The sequence below is a fragment of the Pseudopodoces humilis genome, chromosome 1 (genome assembly GCF_049639895.1).
Source record: "Pseudopodoces humilis isolate 2021_Gansu_Grassland_sample_001 chromosome 1, ASM4963989v1, whole genome shotgun sequence".
NCBI lineage: Eukaryota > Metazoa > Chordata > Aves > Passeriformes > Paridae > Pseudopodoces > Pseudopodoces humilis.
The window spans coordinates 72,254,521-72,275,436 of NC_142200.1; the positions used below are offsets into that span (position 1 = coordinate 72,254,521).

General features: G+C 40.6%; 2 protein-coding genes across 3 annotated transcripts in view; both read left to right on the plus strand.

Annotated features, from left to right (window-relative positions):
- The window catches only part of MARCHF6 (membrane associated ring-CH-type finger 6), a 44,975-nt gene extending 41,378 nt beyond the window's left edge, over positions 1–3,597 (plus strand). For both annotated transcript variants that reach the window (XM_088053755.1, XM_005531712.3), the window contains exon 26: positions 1,480–3,597. In XM_088053755.1, coding sequence (XP_087909881.1) covers positions 1,480–1,570 — 91 coding nt within the window. In that variant the 3' untranslated portion in view covers positions 1,571–3,597. The remainder of the gene's footprint in view (positions 1–1,479) is intronic.
- A 4,856-nt stretch (positions 3,598–8,453) lies between these two features.
- Positions 8,454–17,729, plus strand: ROPN1L (rhophilin associated tail protein 1 like). The gene is made up of 6 exons (XM_005531711.3): positions 8,454–8,523; positions 11,114–11,263; positions 13,085–13,208; positions 13,396–13,557; positions 15,952–16,127; positions 17,104–17,729. Exons 2-6 carry the CDS (start codon positions 11,133–11,135, stop codon positions 17,165–17,167), a joined length of 657 nt encoding a protein of 218 aa, XP_005531768.1. The 5' UTR covers positions 8,454–8,523; positions 11,114–11,132; the 3' UTR covers positions 17,168–17,729.
- Positions 17,730–20,916: the final 3,187 nt, after the last annotated feature.

Consider the following 20,916-nt stretch of genomic DNA (forward strand, 5'->3'; position numbering starts at 1 on the left):
TTTTCCCCTTTATATATATCTGTATATGTATGATTACTTCAGGTTGTATTCAGATGTCGTAGATACTTAGGACTAAAATGGTTTTTAATAAGTTTTCTAGACAAATGACTCTTTAAGACAAACTGTTCTTGGCAGATGTTTTATCTGTGATTCCAGTAGATAAACACAGGAATAGACTCCATAAAGGGAAGACACTCCCCCATGTCTAACATGAATGTGTTTTCCCACAAATGAAGCTGTCTCATCTGTAGTCTTGAATGACAAATGAATGTCATGACTTACAATATACCTGGAAGTTAAAGTCATGTCTCAAGCTGCTGCTTATAAAACCAGTTCTTCAGCCTTTTCTGCATAATGGTTTTCTTACTCTTACTCTTCCTACTCATTAGTCCAACTAACCTGTTAAAGAATATTCAGTTGATTTGATAGTTTATCCTTACCAAATTTTGTGTGGTTTTCTGATGTTTTCGGTAATTATTACTCTGTATTGCTCAGATGCCTAATGAATATAATATTTTTTCTGTTATTTTCTTGTTGTCTTGCATAGTTTAACCTTTTTTTTGGTGTTGTTACATTATTTTTGGTGTTACCCTAGTTACCTTTTTTGTGGGTTATTAAGAAGATTAGCAACTAATCTTGCTAGGCTTCTTTTGCATTGAAAATTAATAAATTAGTTTTGTTATGTTCATATCCTGAGTTTCCAATAACTACAAAAGGAGTCAAACCTAAAATAGGCTTCTTTGAATATTAAATATTAAGAAGCGACTGAAAAATTGTAAGTGAAAATTAGTTTGGTATTAAATAAGGTTATTAAATGTTGTAACATCTTTGCAGACAAGAAGTTTGTATGACTTAATTTTCTCATTTCAGGAAGTAAGCAGACAGTCATGCCAGCCAGTAGAGATCTGTGCTTTAGAAATATGTGTAATTGTATCTTTTCATGTAACAAATTTTAAAAGCATATACAAGTGTTTGTGACATTCTAAAATGTACAAAGTGCATGATGGTTGTTGGCTATGGTACCATGAGAAAAGGAGCAAAGTGAAAAGGTTTCTAAAGGAAATGACAGATCTCAGGGGAAGAATTCATAGGTGTGTAGGGCTCTTGTACACACATGACATGCAAATAGGAAGCATGAAAAGGAATTTGGGTGGCAAAAAGTGTGGATCAATTATATAGAGGAAGAAAGCAATAATGTGAAAGGTACGAAAACTGTTAAGGTGCTGAGATAGTTAAATTCTGTTTCAATATCACACTCAAGGAGTCTTGTACCCCTTAAGCTTTCCATGGAGTAGCATCAGGATATTTTCTCTCCCTTTAAGAAAGATTAAGCAGCAGCTAAAGCTCTTCCTTTACAATTTATATAATAACTTTTTATTGAAATGAATAAACTACTTTGGCAGCAAAGGAGATAAGAGTGGATTTGTGTTACAAAATAGTATTACATTGTGTTAATTTCTGGTTTTACTGTGATCCCAGGTACCTTGTTGGACAACGACTTGTGAATTACGAACGGAAGTCTGGTAAACCAGGCACATCAACAACTCCACCTCAGTCTTCACAAGAATAGATGGTCATATTAAACATCTTGACCTTCCCTTTGCCTTTACATGTCCTTTTTTCATTGACTTTTCTCCTTTTTGGATATCTCTCCCAATAATACTCTCAGCAGTGTTTTGGCTTCTGTTGGTAGCATCCAGATAGCAGTTAAGGCTCTGTCTCTTATCTGCATTTTCTGATGTTGTAAATGCTGTCTGAGGTCTGTATATGTGTATATAGAAGTGTCCTGACACCCTAAACCCTTGGATTAGAAAGAATGTGCATTGTACATCTTTTAAAAGTATATTAATTTATTAAATCTAGTTGTCACTTTATTTTGGACTGCTGTTCTGTTGACAATGTGCCACAAAGCAATAGTGTGAAGAGGCAAGATGTTTTTATAAAATTTGGAGCTTACTTTATGGTGTTCATAACAGCTCTTATTGTTGTAATACAGTATGATTTTTCATGAGTGGAAAGAACACGTAGAGAATATGAAAAGTAAATAACTGTCTTAGTCAGCAATGAAGTTGCTGTGTTGAGAACATAATGAACTATGTATCTTGCTGTCCAGTCTTTTTTTTATTATTTTGTATAACACCAAAGCTGTTGTACATTTTTCTATTGCCTGTTTGTTTTTCATGTGTCAGCGTTTGTAATATTGTACAGTTGCTGTTAAATCAAGAAAACATTTCCTCTTCTGAGAATTCAGATGTACTTGTTGAAGCTCAGCTGGATTTTTCTATTTGGTTGAAGGGGGTAAGTGGGTGTTGGCTTTGGGATCAGGATTTCACTAATTGAAACAGTAAGTAAAAATGTACTAAGGCTAGATTATGGAAGTACTTAAAGGTACTGAGAAAAATTAGATAGGTTCACAACTTGTATTAAATTTCTTGTCAATATTAGAATTCTTCAGGATCTCAAGAAAAGGGATTAACCTTAACTGATGTGCTTACACAGCAGAAAGAGCATAGTGTAAGCAATGCCCTGACCTGATCCTTAGTTAAAGAACTTGATATCTTTTTTTCTGTAAGTTACCAAAGTTGAAAATTGTCGTATGAATTTTATATTGCACAATTACTTTTTACAAAACCAAACCCAACCAAAAAAAATCTCTCTGAATTAGTCACTGCGAATTTTTATGGGAATAATACTGAGGGATAATACTGATTTATCATGTACCATTTATGGCCTGATGGGCAGGGGAATACATATCTTATTAGACAGGCAAGGAAAAGTTAGCAGATTTCTTTGCAAGAACACAGTCAAACAAGAGCCACCAAGTCAAGTCTTTGTTATTTCTATATGTAGATAGATTTCTTTTGCAGTAATGTTTGGGGGTGGCAGTTATGTAGATAAAGAAAATGCATAACAGTATCACAAAGCTTTAAGTAGCATCAGATCACATGCTTAGATTGTAGTATCTTTCCTGGACCAATGCGGAAAATGTGAATATCCATTGCAGTATTGAGAAAAGTGATAGAACATTGGATGGAACATTTAATTTGCTATTCAGTACACTCTCCTTCAGTATTCTGTACTTTACTATGTGTGTATGTAATTAATCTTTCAGAATCTGGCAGGTGCTTTTAAAGTGTCATCTCCTTTTATTGATGTTGCATCTCTGATCTTACCTGGTATGAACTAATGTGGTCCCGGCTGTGAAGGTGGTAGCTCATTCTTTTGGTGTCTGGACTTATGTTCTAAGGCAGCGAGCACAAGCCAAATGCATCTGAATCTAGTGGCAGGAAGATTGGGCTCAAATCTCTCAAATCCATACTATTTTACAGAATTACTATTGTCCTGATGGTTTTGAACCACAAATATTGCCCTTCGGAGTGATTTATTAGGAAATTTCCAATGAAATGAAATAATAGAAAATAGCCAAAATATTTCTTTCATTTCCTGTGGCTGATTTAATGCTCAACTGAGTATATATTCACCCCATATATTTTTGATGTGCATAAATATTGCATTTGATTATTTACAGTGGTGTACATTGTGGGACAGATATATTTTCACAATAATAAATTCACTGGTAACATACATTCTTACTTATGCCAAGATTCTGTTTTTGACATACCTTTCACAAACTGTTCCAAAATGGTCTTGCTACTCAAATGTTGTCAGCACTACTGTGCATCATGCACAATTTGCAGTAGTGTGGTACTTGTAACTGCATTTTTATCCAGACAAACTGCTCTTAATATTAAAATTTATTAAGAAAAAGCCTTTGTGCTGTTTCTTACTACTGGTATTTTACAAGTCATGAAAGAAAATAGCAAATCAGGCCAGTCATGCAATGTGAACTGCAGCTGTTTTGATGTTGCTTACATTATCTGTATTTGGATTTTGGGGGTTTTTTTAATGGAAAATGGTTTCAAATCCAACTGTTGTGCTGGCATTTGCACTGCTTTACAGATCCCAGATGAAGTTTGTTTCCAGAACTGTCCATTGTGAACTTTTCAGAAATCTCATGTCCTCATCTCCTTATTTTTACACATTTTTGAAAGAATATGGAGGCTGTAGAGAATAGGGATTAACAGTACTTTATAAATTGTTTTAAATTTCAGTGGTTTGCTTTATTGTGTGCTGTATGCTCCCCTGGCATAGAAACTTGATAAGTAAGCTTGTAGGTTAAGTGGCTGTTTCTGAGACAGCTGATGAGCACTGTACCAGTAGTTTCCATCTGTGCTGGAGTGATGCAGAGTTGTGTGGGCTCCTCTTACTTTTCAAGTGGGAAAGAATCTGTGCGTGTGTGTGTGTGTGCATGTATGTGTGTGTACACACTCTTCCACCACAATTTGTGTTGACCTTGGTCTTGACTGGAGGGATTGGTGGTGTGTGCTGGCTCAATTTTATTCCCTTTGTCTGTTGAGAATCTAATGCTGTTAGTTCTACAGGTCTTCATGCAAGAATTGTCAGATGGCTCTGTAGCTATCTTGTGTATATTGAAAGAAGTTAATTGCAGCATGGCTTTGACTGTTTTTACACAGATTCTTCTATATTGATTAAAAATAGTTAGAACTCTGCATCTTTTCTGTCTGCCCCTTCTCAATTATTGAGTGAAGCTGAAGCTAGTTGATTTTGTTTCTGAGGGCCCTTCCGTACCTGTAACTGCTTTGTGTCTGACTTCTCCAGTAAGATGCCAACTCCAACTTATTTCAGTGCTCACATCACTTTGCAGCTGAGCGCATTCTTTCCTTGCCTTCTCCTATGCTTGCATAAGGTCTCCATAAAAATCTTCACAGCAGCTGCACTGTTGTTCAGAAAACCATGAAAAGCTTCACAAGGTTCTGTACCTCACAAAGCACAAATGACTAGGGTTTGATTGCTTAGCATACTGATCAGCATCATTTTGTTTCCTTGGACATCACTGTCCATTTTTTTACATCTAGATTAGAAAGGGTTTGTGGTAGGGTCAGAGTTCTTGTTCCGTTGCCTTGGGAATAAAGACTGCTGTACAGCCTGGGCAATGAGTGAGGTTCTTGGAAGAAATGATGATACACAAATAGTAAAAACATTAAACAAGGAATTGATTCTTGGTAGTGTAATGAAGTTCAGTATGCAAAATAAAATAAGCTGTTCTCTGAAACAGACGAGGAAACAATTTACGAAGCACAATGGTAAGTTACAGCTATCTTACTCTGGTATTTCAGTTCTTAATTAGGTAACAAAATAAAGAATTGCACAGTTAACAGCAATTTTTTAAGCTGTGCTTTTGGTTTTAATTTCTTCATTAAGATGTCACCATAAATTGAGAAATTATATAGTGAAATCAAAGTTACTCAGTAATGGAAAATTTTAAAATATTGTATTTCCAGAGGTCAAATAGTTTCAAAATAAATGGAATGTTTTTACTTCAGTATAATACTAAGATATGGAGCAATGGGAAGATTATTTCACAGCTCTGCATATTAATTTTTCTGCTTACCTGCTATTACCTTTTACCTCATGAGTATTGACCAACACCAAAGCTGCAGAAGCATTTTCCCCTATATAAGGCAAAGTCAAACATCTGAAGATGTCTAACATTAGGTGTGGGAGAAGGGGGTGGTATTTAACATTACTTGCCTTTCAAGGACTGTTTGTGTTTCTGGAAAAGGACATTAGTTTTACTTAGAATTCCTTCTTGCTTACAAAAACAACACTGCAAAGCTGAATAGAGTATTCAATATAGAGTTTCTGTATTAGAACCTAAATAGTGCACTGGTGTGCCATGCTTAGCAGATACAAATTGCATAAGTGGCTTGCTAGAGTTAGGTGAGGAATGTGATGAATCTAAATATTGCTGGATTAGCATGGACAGTCCATGGAATATTTTGACTAGTTGTGAGCGGGAGTCACGGAAGTAGGAAGCAGCAGGAATTCTAATCTGTGTTGCTATACAGCAGCATTTCTGGCAGTGCTGCTGTAAAGCAACAATTATATTCATGGATATACTTTTAAATGTTCTTTATATACAAGACCTGGTATTATACAGTGGGAGGAAATACTCCTAGGAAGCAGCACAGATTCATATAAAGAGAGTATTTACAAGAGCATGTAGTGACAGGACAAGGGGGAATGACTTCAAACTGAAATAGTTTAAGATTAGCTGTTAGGAAGACAGTCTTTATTGTGAGGGTGATGAAACACTGGAACAGATTGCCCAGAAAAGATGTGGATGCCCATCACTGTAGGTGTTAAAGGTCAGGTTGGATGGAGCTCAGTAGCCTGGTCTAGTGAAAGTGCTCATGCCTTACCGGTGATCTTCAAGGTCCAACCCAAGCCATTCTATGTTTCTATGAAAATACATTTCATTAAATATAGAAAAATATTCCACCTACATGCTGCTGTTCCCCATAAATACCTTGTGGCAGCTTTATCCATTATTTCACTGCACTGGACCAAATAGCTAGAAGAATTAAGAGTATGACATCTACATTTTGAGTGTTTTAAGGATATTTTCAAGTGTGTGCAAGGATCACAGATAAGAGATAATATGAATCTTGTTTATCTGTTATCACTAGACACCTTTGAAAATCTGCACTGTGAAATCACTTAAATTGAATTATATTCTGTAAACTCCTGCAGGATAATGTTTGTTTCATGTTTTTCTTGCTATAGTATTCTTAAATGAGTAGATGTTTTAAAACAGATACAGGATAGAAATGTATGTAATTATATGTCAGAAGTTTGCTTTTTCATTAGTTACAGGAATCTGCAAAGTATTTTGGGGCCAAATAATTAGCCTATTGCTTATATGCTAAGTATTCATGTTTTATGAAAGATTAAACAGTTAAAATGTGTGCTTAATGCTTTCTGGAGCCCACATTTTATCTTTGTCCTGCGTGGCCTTGCATGTTCATCAGTGGGGACATAATGTGGATTAAAAGGCCTGGCTTCAAATAAGATTGTGTGCTTCTGCAGTAACTGCTTGGCCTGTTTCAAGCATGCAGCACCCAAGCTTCTTTGGAGCAACAGCTTGTGAAGGCTTTCTGAAATGAATAATCCTATTACCAAGTTGATATGAGTGCACAGGCTATGTACAGTGCATGTTAGAAGGTACAAGAGGGCTATTGCTTTGTAACCAAGAGATGCACTGGTGTGTTTACAGAGGATGTCAGTCAGATTACCTCTGATGCTGTTTTTATCTGCAGTGCAAAGAAGACTTGTAGCTGTCCACCAAGACTTTGTGGTAGAGAGGGCAGTTTGGTTCCTCACATTCTGGAGCAGTGGGAGAGCCCATGCTGCCTTGTGGTGTCAGTTTGGACCATCGGGTGCTGAGAAGCAGCTGGCACTGGCTGTGCTGCTCAGTGGTGGCAGACTCTCAGTGGTGCTGCTATTCTGAATGTCCAGGACTGTGGAGCCTGATCAGCAGAGGTTGCTTGTGGCTGAGCTGTCCTTGGAAGCAGTAGCTGCTATGAGTAAAGAGAATTTTTGGGGATACATTGCCCTATCTTTTTTTCAGCTCAATCAGCATTTCTCCACTTTTCATCCAAGCCAGGAAAGGAGGTGCAAGAATGCCAAAGGCAAGATGGACATGCCACCCTAACCTATTGCTCACCCAGTAGAGTATCCTTGTGGCCAGGGGACCCAGGAGCCCAGGAACCAGCTTCCCTGCCATAGGCTCTGCCAATAATATGGTGCTAAGATGTTCACAGAATCACAGAATCAATTAAGTTGGAAAAGATCTCTGAGATCAAGACCAGCCTATGACCAAACACCACCCTAGCAACTAGACCATGGCACTAAATGCCACGTGCATTATTTCCTTCAACACCACCAGGGATGGTGATTCCACTGCCTCCCTGGCTTAACCCTTCCACTACCCCTTCTGTGAAGAAATTCTTCTTAATGTCCAATCTAAATGTCTGAATGTCCCCTGCCACAGCTTAAGACTATGCCCTCTTACTCTGTCACTGGGTGGGAAAAGATGCTGACCCTTTCCTGCCTACACCTTCCTTTTAGGAAATTGCAGAGAGCAATAAGGTCACCCCTGAGATTCTTCTTTTCCAGGCTAAACAACCCCAGCTTCCCCTGCTGGACTTGTGCTCCAAGCCCTTCACCAGCTTTGTTACCCTTCCCTGCACTCCCTCCAGAACACTGGTTCCTCCCTGAATTGAGAGGACACGGGATTCGTGGTGTAGCCTCACCAGGGCCGCATACAGGGGAAGAATCCCCTCTTCCCTCATCCTGCTGGCCACACTACTGCTGACACAGGCTGGGATGCCACTGACCTTTCTGGCCACCAGGGCCCACTGCTGGCTCAGGTTCAGCCGCTGTATCCGACCCACCTTACGGCTGTCTGTGCATTTACTAATGTAAACTCAGTCCCCTCATCCATGGTTTGGGCCTTTTCAAAAGTTTGTACAAAACAGGCGCTGCTCTTGCCCTTTAAACCTCGCCGCCATCAAGTTTTTCCCCCGCCCAGCGCCCGGACCGCCCGCCGCGGCCCGTCCCTCCGCGTTGCCAGGGCAGCGGAGCCGTGGAGTGGGGCAGGTGAGGGGGCGTGCCCGGGCCTTCCCCGAGCCCGTGGGCGGCTGCCGCGGGGGTGTTCGGGGGGCGCTGGAACTGTGGGGCGGCCCTGCGGCTCCCTCCGGCCTGCGAGGGGCCGCGCCGGGGCCGGTGCCCGCCCGCGCTGCATCCCCACAGCTCGGGGCGGATGGGCTTCGGGCACTCGCGGCTCTGCCTGTCCCACCTACGTGCGGACACGCTTTGGCCTTTTTTCCTGAACACCTGGGGCTGGCTTGGGGCTGGGATGCGTGAAAGGAAAATAACAGAAAATAAGAGCTAACAGGAAGTGAAAGTTAGGAGCTCACCTTTGTCTCTAGCGAGAGTAACCCAAGACAGAGTAGCAACGGTGAAGGGGTGCAGGAGCTGCCTGACCTAGCTGTGCTTTTCTTTGATCATTAGGTGTGTGTGTGTATATATATGTACAGGATGTTCTCTCTGAACAAGAAACCCTTTTTCCGTGTGAAAAACGAGGTTCACATTTTTTTATATAAAATTTAAAAAGTTTAATAGACAATTCGGAGATACAAATAAAGCAAAATGTACAAATATGGCCGGGTGTCTCTGCATTCAGCCAAGAGAGCACACCTTACTATCAAAGGATTGTCCCTTAAAAACAGAACCCTATTACATATTCACAAATTCTTATACATAATTCAAACATTCCTCTTAAGTTTTGGAGGTTCCTTTGTTTAGCTTAACTCCTCCCTCCCCCATAGATCAATCTTCTTGGCTTTGTTGAGTCTCACACTCCCTGATAATGGAGATTCAATAAATTCCTCCCTTGGAGCACTGGTCACAGCTGTCTTCATCTAGATAAGATAATCTAAGAATGCAGGGGGCATTTCTGACTATCTTTTCAGTCTCTGAGTTCTATGAACAAAAGCATTTTTTTTTTATTTTAATACTATGCTACAACCTTTATCAATAACAGAAATAAAACTATATTAATACAGCAAAGTTTTCCAACATTATACATATAACTTTCATTTTAATATTTGCGAAAAGACAATAATATAATATGTATCTATAACACCTGTGAGGGTGACCAAGCGCTGGTGCAGGTTGCCCAGGGGGGTGTAGACTCTCCATCCTTGTGAGATTCTTGAAACACACCTGGACATGGATCTTTGGCAACCTGCTCATAGGTTGTGCAGGGGTTCAGACCAGCTGACCTCCAAGAAGTCTCTGCCAACCTCTGCCCTTCTGTGAGACTGTGACTAATGGCTTACTGTAGAAAAGCAGCTCTTGAACTGTATTTTTCTTTTGTGATTATATTTTTAGTCTATTATTTGACTGCTTCCCAAGGGTACACACACACAGACACACCTGTATTCCTTTCTCCAAGTTTTTCTGTTGTCCTGAAATTCTCAGCTAGCTTCAGTTCCTTGGCTAGAGCTGTGTTTTTGAATCACTACTGAAAAAACATAACCAATGTGGTAATTAAATGTGCACTTTCAAGTCTGTTCCTGATGCAAATTGGCTGCATTGGAGTGATGAAGATTCTGTACCCTGTCTACATTTCTCCATAAATAAAGTTCTAAGTATGGTTTGATCCTCAAAGGAGCCTTGAGTCACAGCAGTTTCATCACTCTGTTGCTGGCTTTTATTTTTTTTCTTTTCCACAACAGGAAAATTCACATAAGAAAGCCACCTGCCAGGTACTCTTACTTTTATCTTAAAAATTAAAAAAGTCTAAATTGATAGAGGATTCTGATACATGGATTCCTTTCTCGATGCTGTTGTTTTTACTGCTCCTCCTTTCTGCAAATAACTAACCATTTTAGGTTCTTGTTGCTAAATCAACTTAAGTATGCCATAGTTTGTCCTGGAAATGATAAGGAGAGTTTCCCACCAAATATGCCCCATTGCTATCATGGGAGAAGGACCATACAATAGCCTATCTCTGTCCTTTCTTTCGGATGCTGGGGAACAGGTTTCCTTGCAACAAATTAATTACATCCTGAATGAGATAAACACACCTGTAGAGCTGTGTGAGCATGTGTGCTTGCAGCACACATGAATATTTTGTTCATCACAATATTTTGTTTGATGTGAAGTCTGTCACAAACACAAATTGGTAACTTTTTGGCTACAGAATTTTTGAATACATAAACATAAACCAAGTAGAAACTTGGTCATCTGCATGCTCTGGATCTGTACAAAAATGCCAAGATTTTCCTTGGCATGCAGTAGTGAATTGTCAATGTTTAAGATACCTTTCATGTTGGCATGTGTGGTGTGACTTGTCTGGACTGCCCATTTTACAAATTTTTGTTGTAGGTTTGAGGAGAAAAATTAGTTTAAAACTATCTGAAGTCACCTGTTAAAGTAGTAGTTCTCACTGAGCTGTGATTGGTGCCCAAGCTGCCCTGTTTTATTTGGTGTAGCAACAAAGTTTTTTAGAGCCATGCAGGGCTTGTCTGTTTACCTTTCCAAGTCTGTCAGCTCTGCAGTAGCCCCAGCTATTCAAGTAGGACAGGAGGGAATTTGGGGATATGCACTGTTCACTCCCATGTGCACACACAGTTTTTCATTCACATTCTGCATGTGTGAACTGCTGTTTTATTTCTTTCAGGTCTTTGTGACTGGACACCATGCCTCTTCCAGAAACCATGTTCTGTGTCCAGCAGATCAAAATCCCTCCGGAACTACCCGACATTCTGAAGCAATTTACTAAAGCTGCTATTAGGACTCAGCCTTATGATGTTTTGCAGTGGGCAGCTGCGTAAGTATGATGTTCACCTAACAACAGAGAGCTATACATATGGACCCTCAAAACCTCACTCTCTTCTTTATTGTATAGTGGACATAGCTTTGAATATTATACCAGCATGTACATTGCATATATGCTTCTGTGTATTAATGCAGCATGCAAGCCTTTTAAAAATAGTGTGGTATTTTATTTATTTTCTGTTTCCTTGAGGCTTAGGGCTGGCTTACTTCTGAAATAGCTATATTTCCATACACAAAATGCATCTTTATTTTCTTTTTGTTATTTGCTTTTCTGTCTGAAAGACCAACCATTTTATCTTTTAGTTTGGCTTGGTTTTTCTTCTCTCATCTGTGATTCAGTTCTTGGAATTTAAAGGAAAAATTAGACGTTAGCTTTCTAATTCTTAAGCTTGGTTAGGTTTCTCTTTTTTCTTTCTGGGAAACGTGCCTGAAAATTTGCACCTTTGAAGTGATAATCTGCGTAATAAATCTCTCACCATAAAGTTGATTTAGATGTTTAATTGTTTCTCCTTTAACATCGATTTTTTTTCTTTTACTTCAACTGCTCACTATAATTTTTCCTGTCCTGTGTTTTGTGTGGGCATGTGTACATGTGGGAGGGGAAGCTGTTAACAAAGCCAGGCTGGAGTCTGGCTTGTCTGTTAAAAAGAAAATAATCTGAGGCTGATTTGTTACCGCTGCAGTGTTGGAGAAAGCCAGCAGGACCACCTTAAAATGGTGCGGCGTTTCTTAGGAATTTGATGGAAGTGAGGTGCGGCTACCTCTGTAGCTTGAGCCTGCTGGGACGTGGGGCTGGCGAGAGCAGGGGCAGCCCGGCAGTGCCAAGGTCATGCCAGCAGCCAGCCCCCGACCTCTGCCTAAGTACTGCAGCAGCTCGGCGGGAGGAGCCGCGCAGCTGGGTGGGCGGCTGCTGCTGACCGCACGCCCCTCTTTCTGGAGCATTCTCTGGTGTACTTTGTAGGACAAGATCTATACCTGGGAGTCGTGCAAAGCAGAACGAGGCTGTGGCTTCAGACGTGCTGTCGGTATTGCAGTGCTTATCCCTGTGAATAATCAGATGAGGAAATAGATCTGGCTGAAAAATAGCCCGGGTGTTATATTTACGTACATACTGTGCATCCATTTCTATGGATATAGTCACACTAATTCAGTTCTGGAGTGCTGCCTGCTGTGTATTTTAGCACGTATGTGCACAGCATGGGATAGCCTGGACATGGACCTGGGTGAGCAGGACAGATGAGGCAGGACAAGTGGAGAAACTTGTAAATTAGATGCACCTGAATAAAAACAGAGTTTTACCTGCACAATTCAGATTGCTGGGCAGTTAAGGTGAGGTAGCTCTTAAGGTTGTGGCAGCCTTATAATTAAAAGGATGTGCATCCAATGCCCTTTAAAGTAGAACTTTAAGAGTTCAACTTTAAAATTTTATTTTGGAACAGACAGAAATAGCAGAAATTCTGAGGAGAGAGTTGCAATGTGAATAGGCAGAGGTACATTTTGGGTAGTGCATGAGGAGAATGTTAAACAGATGGGCCCTCAGGTTCATCAGTCAAAAGAGCTGAATATATCATGCACAAAATAAGTGAAATTCGTTAAGAATTATTAGAGTGTCATGAAAGGTTCAAGTAAAGTCTAAAGATTGTGGTTTCTGGGCACAGGAGGATGGGAGTTGTGCATGTAAGCAGCTTGCCAGGTGCTGCTGCTCCTGTGGGGGAGCTTGCAGATTCTTACACTGAACTGCAAGAGCATTTACTTCTGTGCAGTTTGTAATGGCCATGGGCATTGAGATGTGTTGCTCTTCCCATTCACTTAGGTATTTTTCAGCCTTGTCTAAAGGTGAACCCCTTCCTGTGAAGGAAAGGATCGAAATGCCTTTAGCAACAGAGAAAAAAGATGCTGGTTTGACCCCAGGACTCCTTAAGGTCTTGCACAAACAGGTACAAGCTGTTATTTATGAAATGCACAATGCTATTGAGGAATGCTGATGTGTTGGAGATGGTTGGGGAGAGAGACTGTCAAGTATTTGAAGTATTCAAATATTGAAGTATTTTGGGGAGACACTCTGTTCTTAAATTCATTCTGGTTTTCAGAGTTTTTATTGAGGTACCATGTTTTTGTTCAAAGCTTTCTTCCAAAGGCATGGTGACCTTTGCAGAACTGAGGGATAAATGGAAGCATTTGGGCTTGCCAGAGAAGCAGCTGGAAGCTATCCTGCAACTGGACAGTTTTGGAGAGAAGGTGGAATGGATGAAGTTTCTGGCACTTGGGTGCAGCGTGCTTGGTGGGGTACGTTCACAGCAGGAGCCCTCATATCCAAACACAAATGCTTGTCTAAGATCCATATATAAGATAGACCATAGAACAATTAATGCAGATGGATTTGGGGAATGGTGATTGCTTTTGCAGCAGCTGGCAAAGTGGCTTGCATGTTTACTTCTCTTGCCCATCAGATTTTGGTCTGGGGAACTTAACCAGAAGGATAGCTAAATCCTCAGTTTACTGGAGTGGCAATAGAAGAGCAAGCGTGTCTGCAGGGACCTCATACTGTGTGAAAGGATGATGGAGGAATGATGCTGATGGCATCAGTGTAAATGTCCATGAAGGAGAGCTGAAGGGAGAAATTAAAGAACCAACTTTTAAATGATTGTGTAGCAAATTAAATTTTCTCAGCAGCATTTAATGCTACTACAGCTACAATTCTTTTAATGTCAGTAATAAAATCTCAGCAGAGCATTTCAACAGAATGAAAGATTATAAAATGTGTTCTGCTGATATTCTTATAAAGTATACTACTTCTAATGATTTCTACAATAGGGAAGAAGAGGTACTAACCAGAAAATATATGTGAAACAATATTTTGTGAATGTTTCAGTATCTGGAAGCCCTGAATGTTAACCTGGTCTGGTGATACAATTGTGCAATTGTCTGTCTTGCTGTCTGTCTTTCTTGAAATATTTCAGATTTGTTTTTCTTCATTCCAGTCTCTCTCCCAAAATGATCTCATAGTTTGGGCTCTTTTCTTAATTTAAAAATAGTATCAGCAACACTACTTATCTAGAAAACAACAACCCCTGTCTCCCCGCTAAAAAACCCCAAACAAACCAAAACCAAAAATGGAGTTACAGGAGCATTATTCTGATGGAGCCAGACAGACTAAATTTCACCATCTTACCATGCTTTTGGATATTAAGTGAATAATTTGATTTCAGTACTACATAATGAAACCTAAACCTTGGTTTCCTAAACCAGAGAGAAAGACACACGAAATTTACATTAATTTCCTGCATCTGTAAATTGTGTTCACAGTCAAACAGGGTTACAGTTGAGATACAAGAGTAGACAAGTATGAACTTCTTAAGAGCACCAGTCTGAGGTATCTTTTTCTAAAGCACCAATGCATTTTTACAAAAGGCTTGGAGAAATGACCACATATGTAGCCTGTTAAATTGTCTTTCCAAGTTGGCAAAATGGATATGAATAACTTTGTTGTGTTGTGAGAGAGACACTGCGGCAGTTAGGGATGGCAGGACCAGAAGGGGAAGTAGAGGGGTAGCCAAATGTAAAATGTGAAGCTGGCCATAGAGTCAGCTGCCTCTCTTTTCCCTGAGAAGCCTCCCAGGGAAGGAAATATATTGAATAAAATTGTTAAAGGATAATAAGATGACACTTCTCTGGCATGTGTTCTAGATCTTAAATAGATACTGCGTTTATTTTAAGTATTGCTATTCTACTGTTAGGAAATACTATCTTTTTACATAGATATGTTTCTTGCTGGTTAATGAAAATGTAAATTTTGAAAAAGTTGCAGTGAAAAATAGTAAGACTTAGGTTGAAGAAATCCTGTGTGGGTTTGGTTTTCTGCTTTTATATTGCATGTGTGGTTTTATTTGTTTCTTTGATGGCATTCAACCAGTCTTTGGCTGAATGAAACTCAGTGCTGAATTTTTCCACACTTTTCCCCATATAGCTCAGCATGCATAGGGCACTGGATTATTAACACCATATTAAAGGAAGGATTTTTTCAAAGTATATTTGGAACTAATAATTTGAGGCATGTTTTTAAAGGTAACTAAGATGTTTTTTGTCTTCGACTAAACTGAAATATTCCTTAAATGCTTTTTGCCTCAGTGCTTTTTCTACTATCTATTCAAATGAAACTTGCATAGAGATAGGGGAAACAGTAAATATCAGCCAAAATATAATCTAAAAATTATATAATACCATATAATAATAAAATCACCAAACCTATATTAATTTTCTGGGGGTTGTAGATTTGTCTGTCTTAACTGCTGCTGAGAATTAATTTAGAACCATTGAGGTAATATACACACACACAGGGAGATCTTTTACTGGATACAGTGATGTTGGAGCTTTTACAGTAGCAAAACAGAGCAATTTGGCCCTAATGGAGAGAGAGCTCAGATTACCCTATGCGATCTTTAACCATCACAAGATTCTGGTATTTTTTACTCCTTTCCCTACTACAACTACATTATTGTTTCCATCCTTGGACCTGCACTAGAGAGTAAATTTGGGGTTTAAAGCTAGGCAATAATGATATCACCTTCATCTCATTTACCCTCCCTTTTAATGGCTTATACTGTGGATTTTGTCATGTTATGCAAGGATGTTCATGGCTCTGATACTTTTCCTTTCATTTCTTGCTGGAACCCCTTGCAGTCCTTACTGAGTTCAATGAAACAGGCCTGCGAGATCCTAACAAGAGACCCAGAAGGTGGAGCAGCTCTCATTCCCTTCGAAACATTCTCATTCCTTTATTCATATTTGGCCAGTATTGATGGAGAGATATCAGAGACAGAAACTAAAGCATTTCTCCACGGAATTAAAGAACAAGCGTAAGTAAAAATCTGTGCAAGGAATTTTAATGTATCAATTGCCTCTAGGTTCTCCATAAGCCTTTAATTTAAGGTGAATAGTCCATCTTTTTTTGGGAATAGCCATAATAGCAGGAGTAAGGAGTGACTACGATTGTATTAAAAGTGTACAGAGTTATTTTTTGTCAACTTCAGCATTTGCACTGTTAAAAGATAAATTGTTATTTATCCATCTTTCTCTGAAATACTGAAGTCTCCATAGGGTGGTACAATTTTCCCTGTAGGAAGCTATTATATCCAGGCTGTAACACCTGCATATTACTGCTTCTGGAACCAGCAGCATCTTCTGAGCTGTTCCTTTGATTTAACATAGATCATAAACCAAAGAGAGGGACTGGAAGTTCTCTCATTGTATCCATAGTCACACGTAGGTCACACAAAATGCATTTGCACCAATTAAAGAAGATCTGTAACAAGCTTGTCCTCCATGTGCTGCCTGAGTAGAATGTTTGCATACAGACAACTTTACTGTTCCTATCAGCTCTCTGGAATTGTTCTTTCCGTGCTTGATGGGGCTGACACAACCTCAGAAGCACTACCATCGCTGCTGGGCTCAACCCTACCAATAGCGGGTCTGTCCTGGAGCTGTCTGGCATTGGCTCTGTAGAACATGGAGAAAGCTTCTCTCAGAAGCTCAAAGAAGGCACCACTGTGGTCCCCACCTCTCCCCAAAAATATTGCTATGCAAACTCCAAATACTGTCTTTGATTGCCACCAGGTCCAAGTTCATGGGAGCTCCAAAACAAGAGCATACTAATGAACTGTTTCATCATCAGTTATCAGATTGACAGTTTTTAGTAAGAACCAGAATTAAAGAATTAAAAAATCATGCCACTTTTGCTTGCATTTCATATAGCCCTAAATTGTATCTTGTCCAACACATTAGGATTTACTATGTAAAAGTGTCATTTAAAAAATTTGGTTTATTCCTTTCCAGGGACAAACACTCTGGCATGGTGTTGATCAGACACTTCCTGCCATACTCCTTTGTATTTTATTGATCAACCCTACTCTTCAGCATGAGGTGAGAGGAAAAAAAAAAAAAAAAAGGAAGGAATAAATAAATTCAATTATTTGTGTTCAAAGTACTGTAATTTGCACATTTCAGAACATGATCCTCTTCTCTGGCATTTCCTTTTCTTTGTCCTACTCTTGAGATGGCCCTTCAGGAGATGTTAATTGACTACATGGCTATGTTGTTCTCCTGCATCTCAAATAATGATGGCCACCCCTTCATTCATCTGCTTATATTGAGCAAAAATTGTTTTGTTACTGAGCTTCCTACCTCCATTTGATAAAGTGATTGTTAAGTAAAACATGGAATTCAGTTAAGCTGGGGCAGCTGTAACTGGAGCATTTATCATTATGTTTCTGGTAGCTTCTGACTTCATTTTGACTCTGGCACAAATACGCTGGTCCTTGGACTATCTTGTCTGCTGGACATCCTCTATTTAAACAAACTTTTTGTTTTACCAAGCCCTACTGAAAGAACTTAATGAGCTGGTAGAACTGTGGTAGAGCTGGTAGACAAAACCAATGCAAGGACTGCAATGGTTCCATATTATTTTCCTTCTAATTAGAACCCTTTCAGAATTTCAGTATCTTTTTTCATTTTTGGATAAACTTGTGTAAATAAAGATGTTTTAAAATAAAGCTTGTTTTATGACAAAACAAAAGGAAAAGTTACTGCATTTGTCACATAGGTAAGGAATACCTGACAGAGAGTTGTTTGGTTAGACTGCTGTAGCAGAAAGCTACATAGAAGCCTAAATCCATCAAAACTAGACCAAATATTCAGTGACAGATAATCACACTTAATTGCAGAAACAACTGAAGTATGAAAGTGGGTACTAAAGGCTACAGTAAAACTGGAAAGGTTCCCTTTCACTGAGAAGGCCACAACCAGGAGCAACATAGAGTACTCTCTCCTGGCACATTGATCAAACAGAAGCATTTTAGGAAAGATGGATCTACAAGCTTGTTCTCTTATAATTGCTTACTTGGTTGAGGCAAGAAGCTTGGCTGATGGTGACTGACCTTGCTGAATGTCACAATATTGTCACAATACAGCTGGCCTGGACGAACACAAATCCAATTCAGCTAGCCTAGTTCATGCCTGAACAAGTTCCTGGATAAGTTACAGGGGACCCCCAGCCATCCCTATTCATGATTAGTAGGAAGCACATCCCTGGCCAGAGATCTGGGCGGAGAGAGATCCCAGCCAATAAGCTATGTGAGCCGGGAGTTTCCAATCGAGTATATAAATGAGCTCTGAACAATATACGAGGATGTTTTGTCTGATGAGCTCTGGATCTCGAGTTGTGGATTTCGTCTCTCCACCCATGGCTGGCACATAACATGTGGCGACCCTATGTGAAGACACAGGCATTGCCGCAAGCAGAGCAGGAGGGAAGACAGAGTGTGGAGAGCCTATCCAAAACAGTGGAAAAAGCTGAAAAAAATAGCACCAAAAAGCTGAAATAATAGGCGTGCAGAAAAAGTCTGAAAATAAATGGGGGAGAGCTGTTTGTGGTGGAAAATCGCTCAAAATCCGGAATATTTTTGGATTTAGCCTTAAAAGTAGAAGAAAATAATCATCAGAGCCATGGGAAGTTGGATGTCAACCCAACCACATCCAGTTTTGAAGGTACTGTCACTTCTTTTACAAGAATGGCAGGAAGAATATGATAAAGATGCATTATTAGCTTTAATAACGTGGGCAAAGAACCATGAATTGGACACCAAGAGGCTGCCCTTGATACAAATATTTGGGAATGACAATATACTTAGGGCAGCCTCCAGGGGAAACGAAAACGCGATAAAAGTTTTAAAGCCCCGGAGATTTGTTTTTGTCTTAATGAGACAGAAAAATACTGGACTGCAGGGCGAGAATGGGGCTAAGGAGGGGACGGAGGGAGGTTGGGACCCCCTTCCAAGCCTGCGGAGGGGGAGCAGGACGAAATGGCTGCCCCATGAAGCCGTGCCACCTTGAACGGGCCCCTCACCCCAATACTGCCTTTTAGCGAGCCGTTTCCTGCAACCCCACCATGCTGGAGACCACAGGCAGTGGGCAGTGGACAGACTGCAGCGTGCGGCAATGACCCAAATTGCGCAATCCCGCCATGTGTCTGGGTCCCGCTGGGCAGCGGAGCCCCGAGCTACGATGACACTGCCGCAGCTGAGAGGAGCTCGACAAGCAGTGAAGGCGTGGCTGCACTAAGGGCGTGCTGCAGTGCAGTTCCACAACGCCCAGTAGCCGCCCCAAAGTGTGCCGCACGGAGCTGCTGTCCAGGAACAGAGTGTGCCGCCATTTCGGCGACGCAGCCCGTGACCATGACGCAGCCCCAACCCACGCCCCCGCCACCATGGAAACGCCTGGAACCGCCCCTGCCCAGAGCTGATTGGCTCAGCCCAGAAGCCGCGCCCGCGGTCCCGCCTCTGCTGGCCACGCCTGCCTACCGCTGCTGGGGGGCGGGGCCCGAGCTGATGCGGTATCTAGTGCCCGGATTCCTCCCCGGGAAGCAGCATTCTAGTGCCGGGCCCCGGTCGTGGTCCCACACCCAGAGCAGCCCAGCTTCAACGCAGCTGCAGCCAAGGCTCCAGCAACCCAATGAAACCACATCGCTGATGGAAACACGAGATCCCCACGGAGGAAAACAAAAGTCTTAACCTTACTACCAGCTCCAGAGGACAAGCCCCTATAATCTTGCTGTCAGCAGCTCCAAACCAGTTTATGTTCAGAGCAGCAATCATCCCCACTCGACAGCCGCTGATCTTTTGGATGGAGGTAAAAGAAAAAAAAATTAAAAGCAGGGATATAGAGGGGGCTGAATTGATTTCTGCGCCCATGTCCTTACCTGTGGTGGTACGTTTTTATTGTTAATTGTTTAATTGTTTGTACCAACGGTTGACCCCGAATACCTTTCCCCCCTGAAATTGAATGGTTTCTTCCTAAATTCTCCCCGCTGGGTTGACCAAACTTACCATCACAAGAGGGCTGGCAGCAGGGAGGGGGAGCAATTGTGTGAGGTAATGGCACACCCCCAATAAATACATGCCCTTTAGCTGGTAAATCCTTTCAGAGCTAAACATGGATTAGGGTTGCCTGCTGCAAATAGATTTGTAACTGCTAGTGAATTAACTCCCTGTGATAAATGAAGCACATTGAAAAATTAATCTGTACTCCAGTGCAGTATATGATGTTTGAAACAGCCTGAAGATTCTATGCAAAGGACCAGGAGTTGAAAAATTCAAGAGCTTCACAGTAGGACCCATGCTTTGGGGCAGGGATTCCTCAACTCATGGGATTACACCCCATGGAAGATCCAGGCACATTTGAACTTTGCAGTCCTAGCCCAAGTGAAGGACTTAGCAATGCGGGCTCTAACAAAAATTACAGACTTGTCTGTGACAGCCCAAAGCTATTCAGTCATCAACCAAACAAACTATATATGCAATTCATGGAATGTTTGCAGGATGCTATGGAAAAGCGGATCGCAAACAGCAAAGCAAGGGGTCAATTAATGCTACAGTTGATGTGAGATAATGCAAACCAAGACTGTAGAATAATTATAGATGTATTACCTAAAGAGAATCCATCTCTAAAATAAAGGATAAATGCCTGTATTAAGGCTGAGACTATATCTCATAACATGGATATATTAGCTAATTCTATTATAGCTGCTGTTAAACTAACACCCCAGTGCTACAAGTGTGGATTACAAGGCCATGTGAAGATAAACTGTCCACA

Coding starts and splice junctions, on each gene's coding strand:
- ROPN1L (XM_005531711.3), top strand. CDS start 11,133: ATGCCTCTTCCAGAAACCATGTTCTGTGTCCAGCAGATCAAAATCCCT. Junction 11,264..13,084: donor GTTTTGCAGTGGGCAGCTGC/GTAAGTATGATG, acceptor CCATTCACTTAG/GTATTTTTCAGCCTTGTCTA. Junction 16,128..17,103: donor CACGGAATTAAAGAACAAGC/GTAAGTAAAAAT, acceptor ATTCCTTTCCAG/GGACAAACACTCTGGCATGG.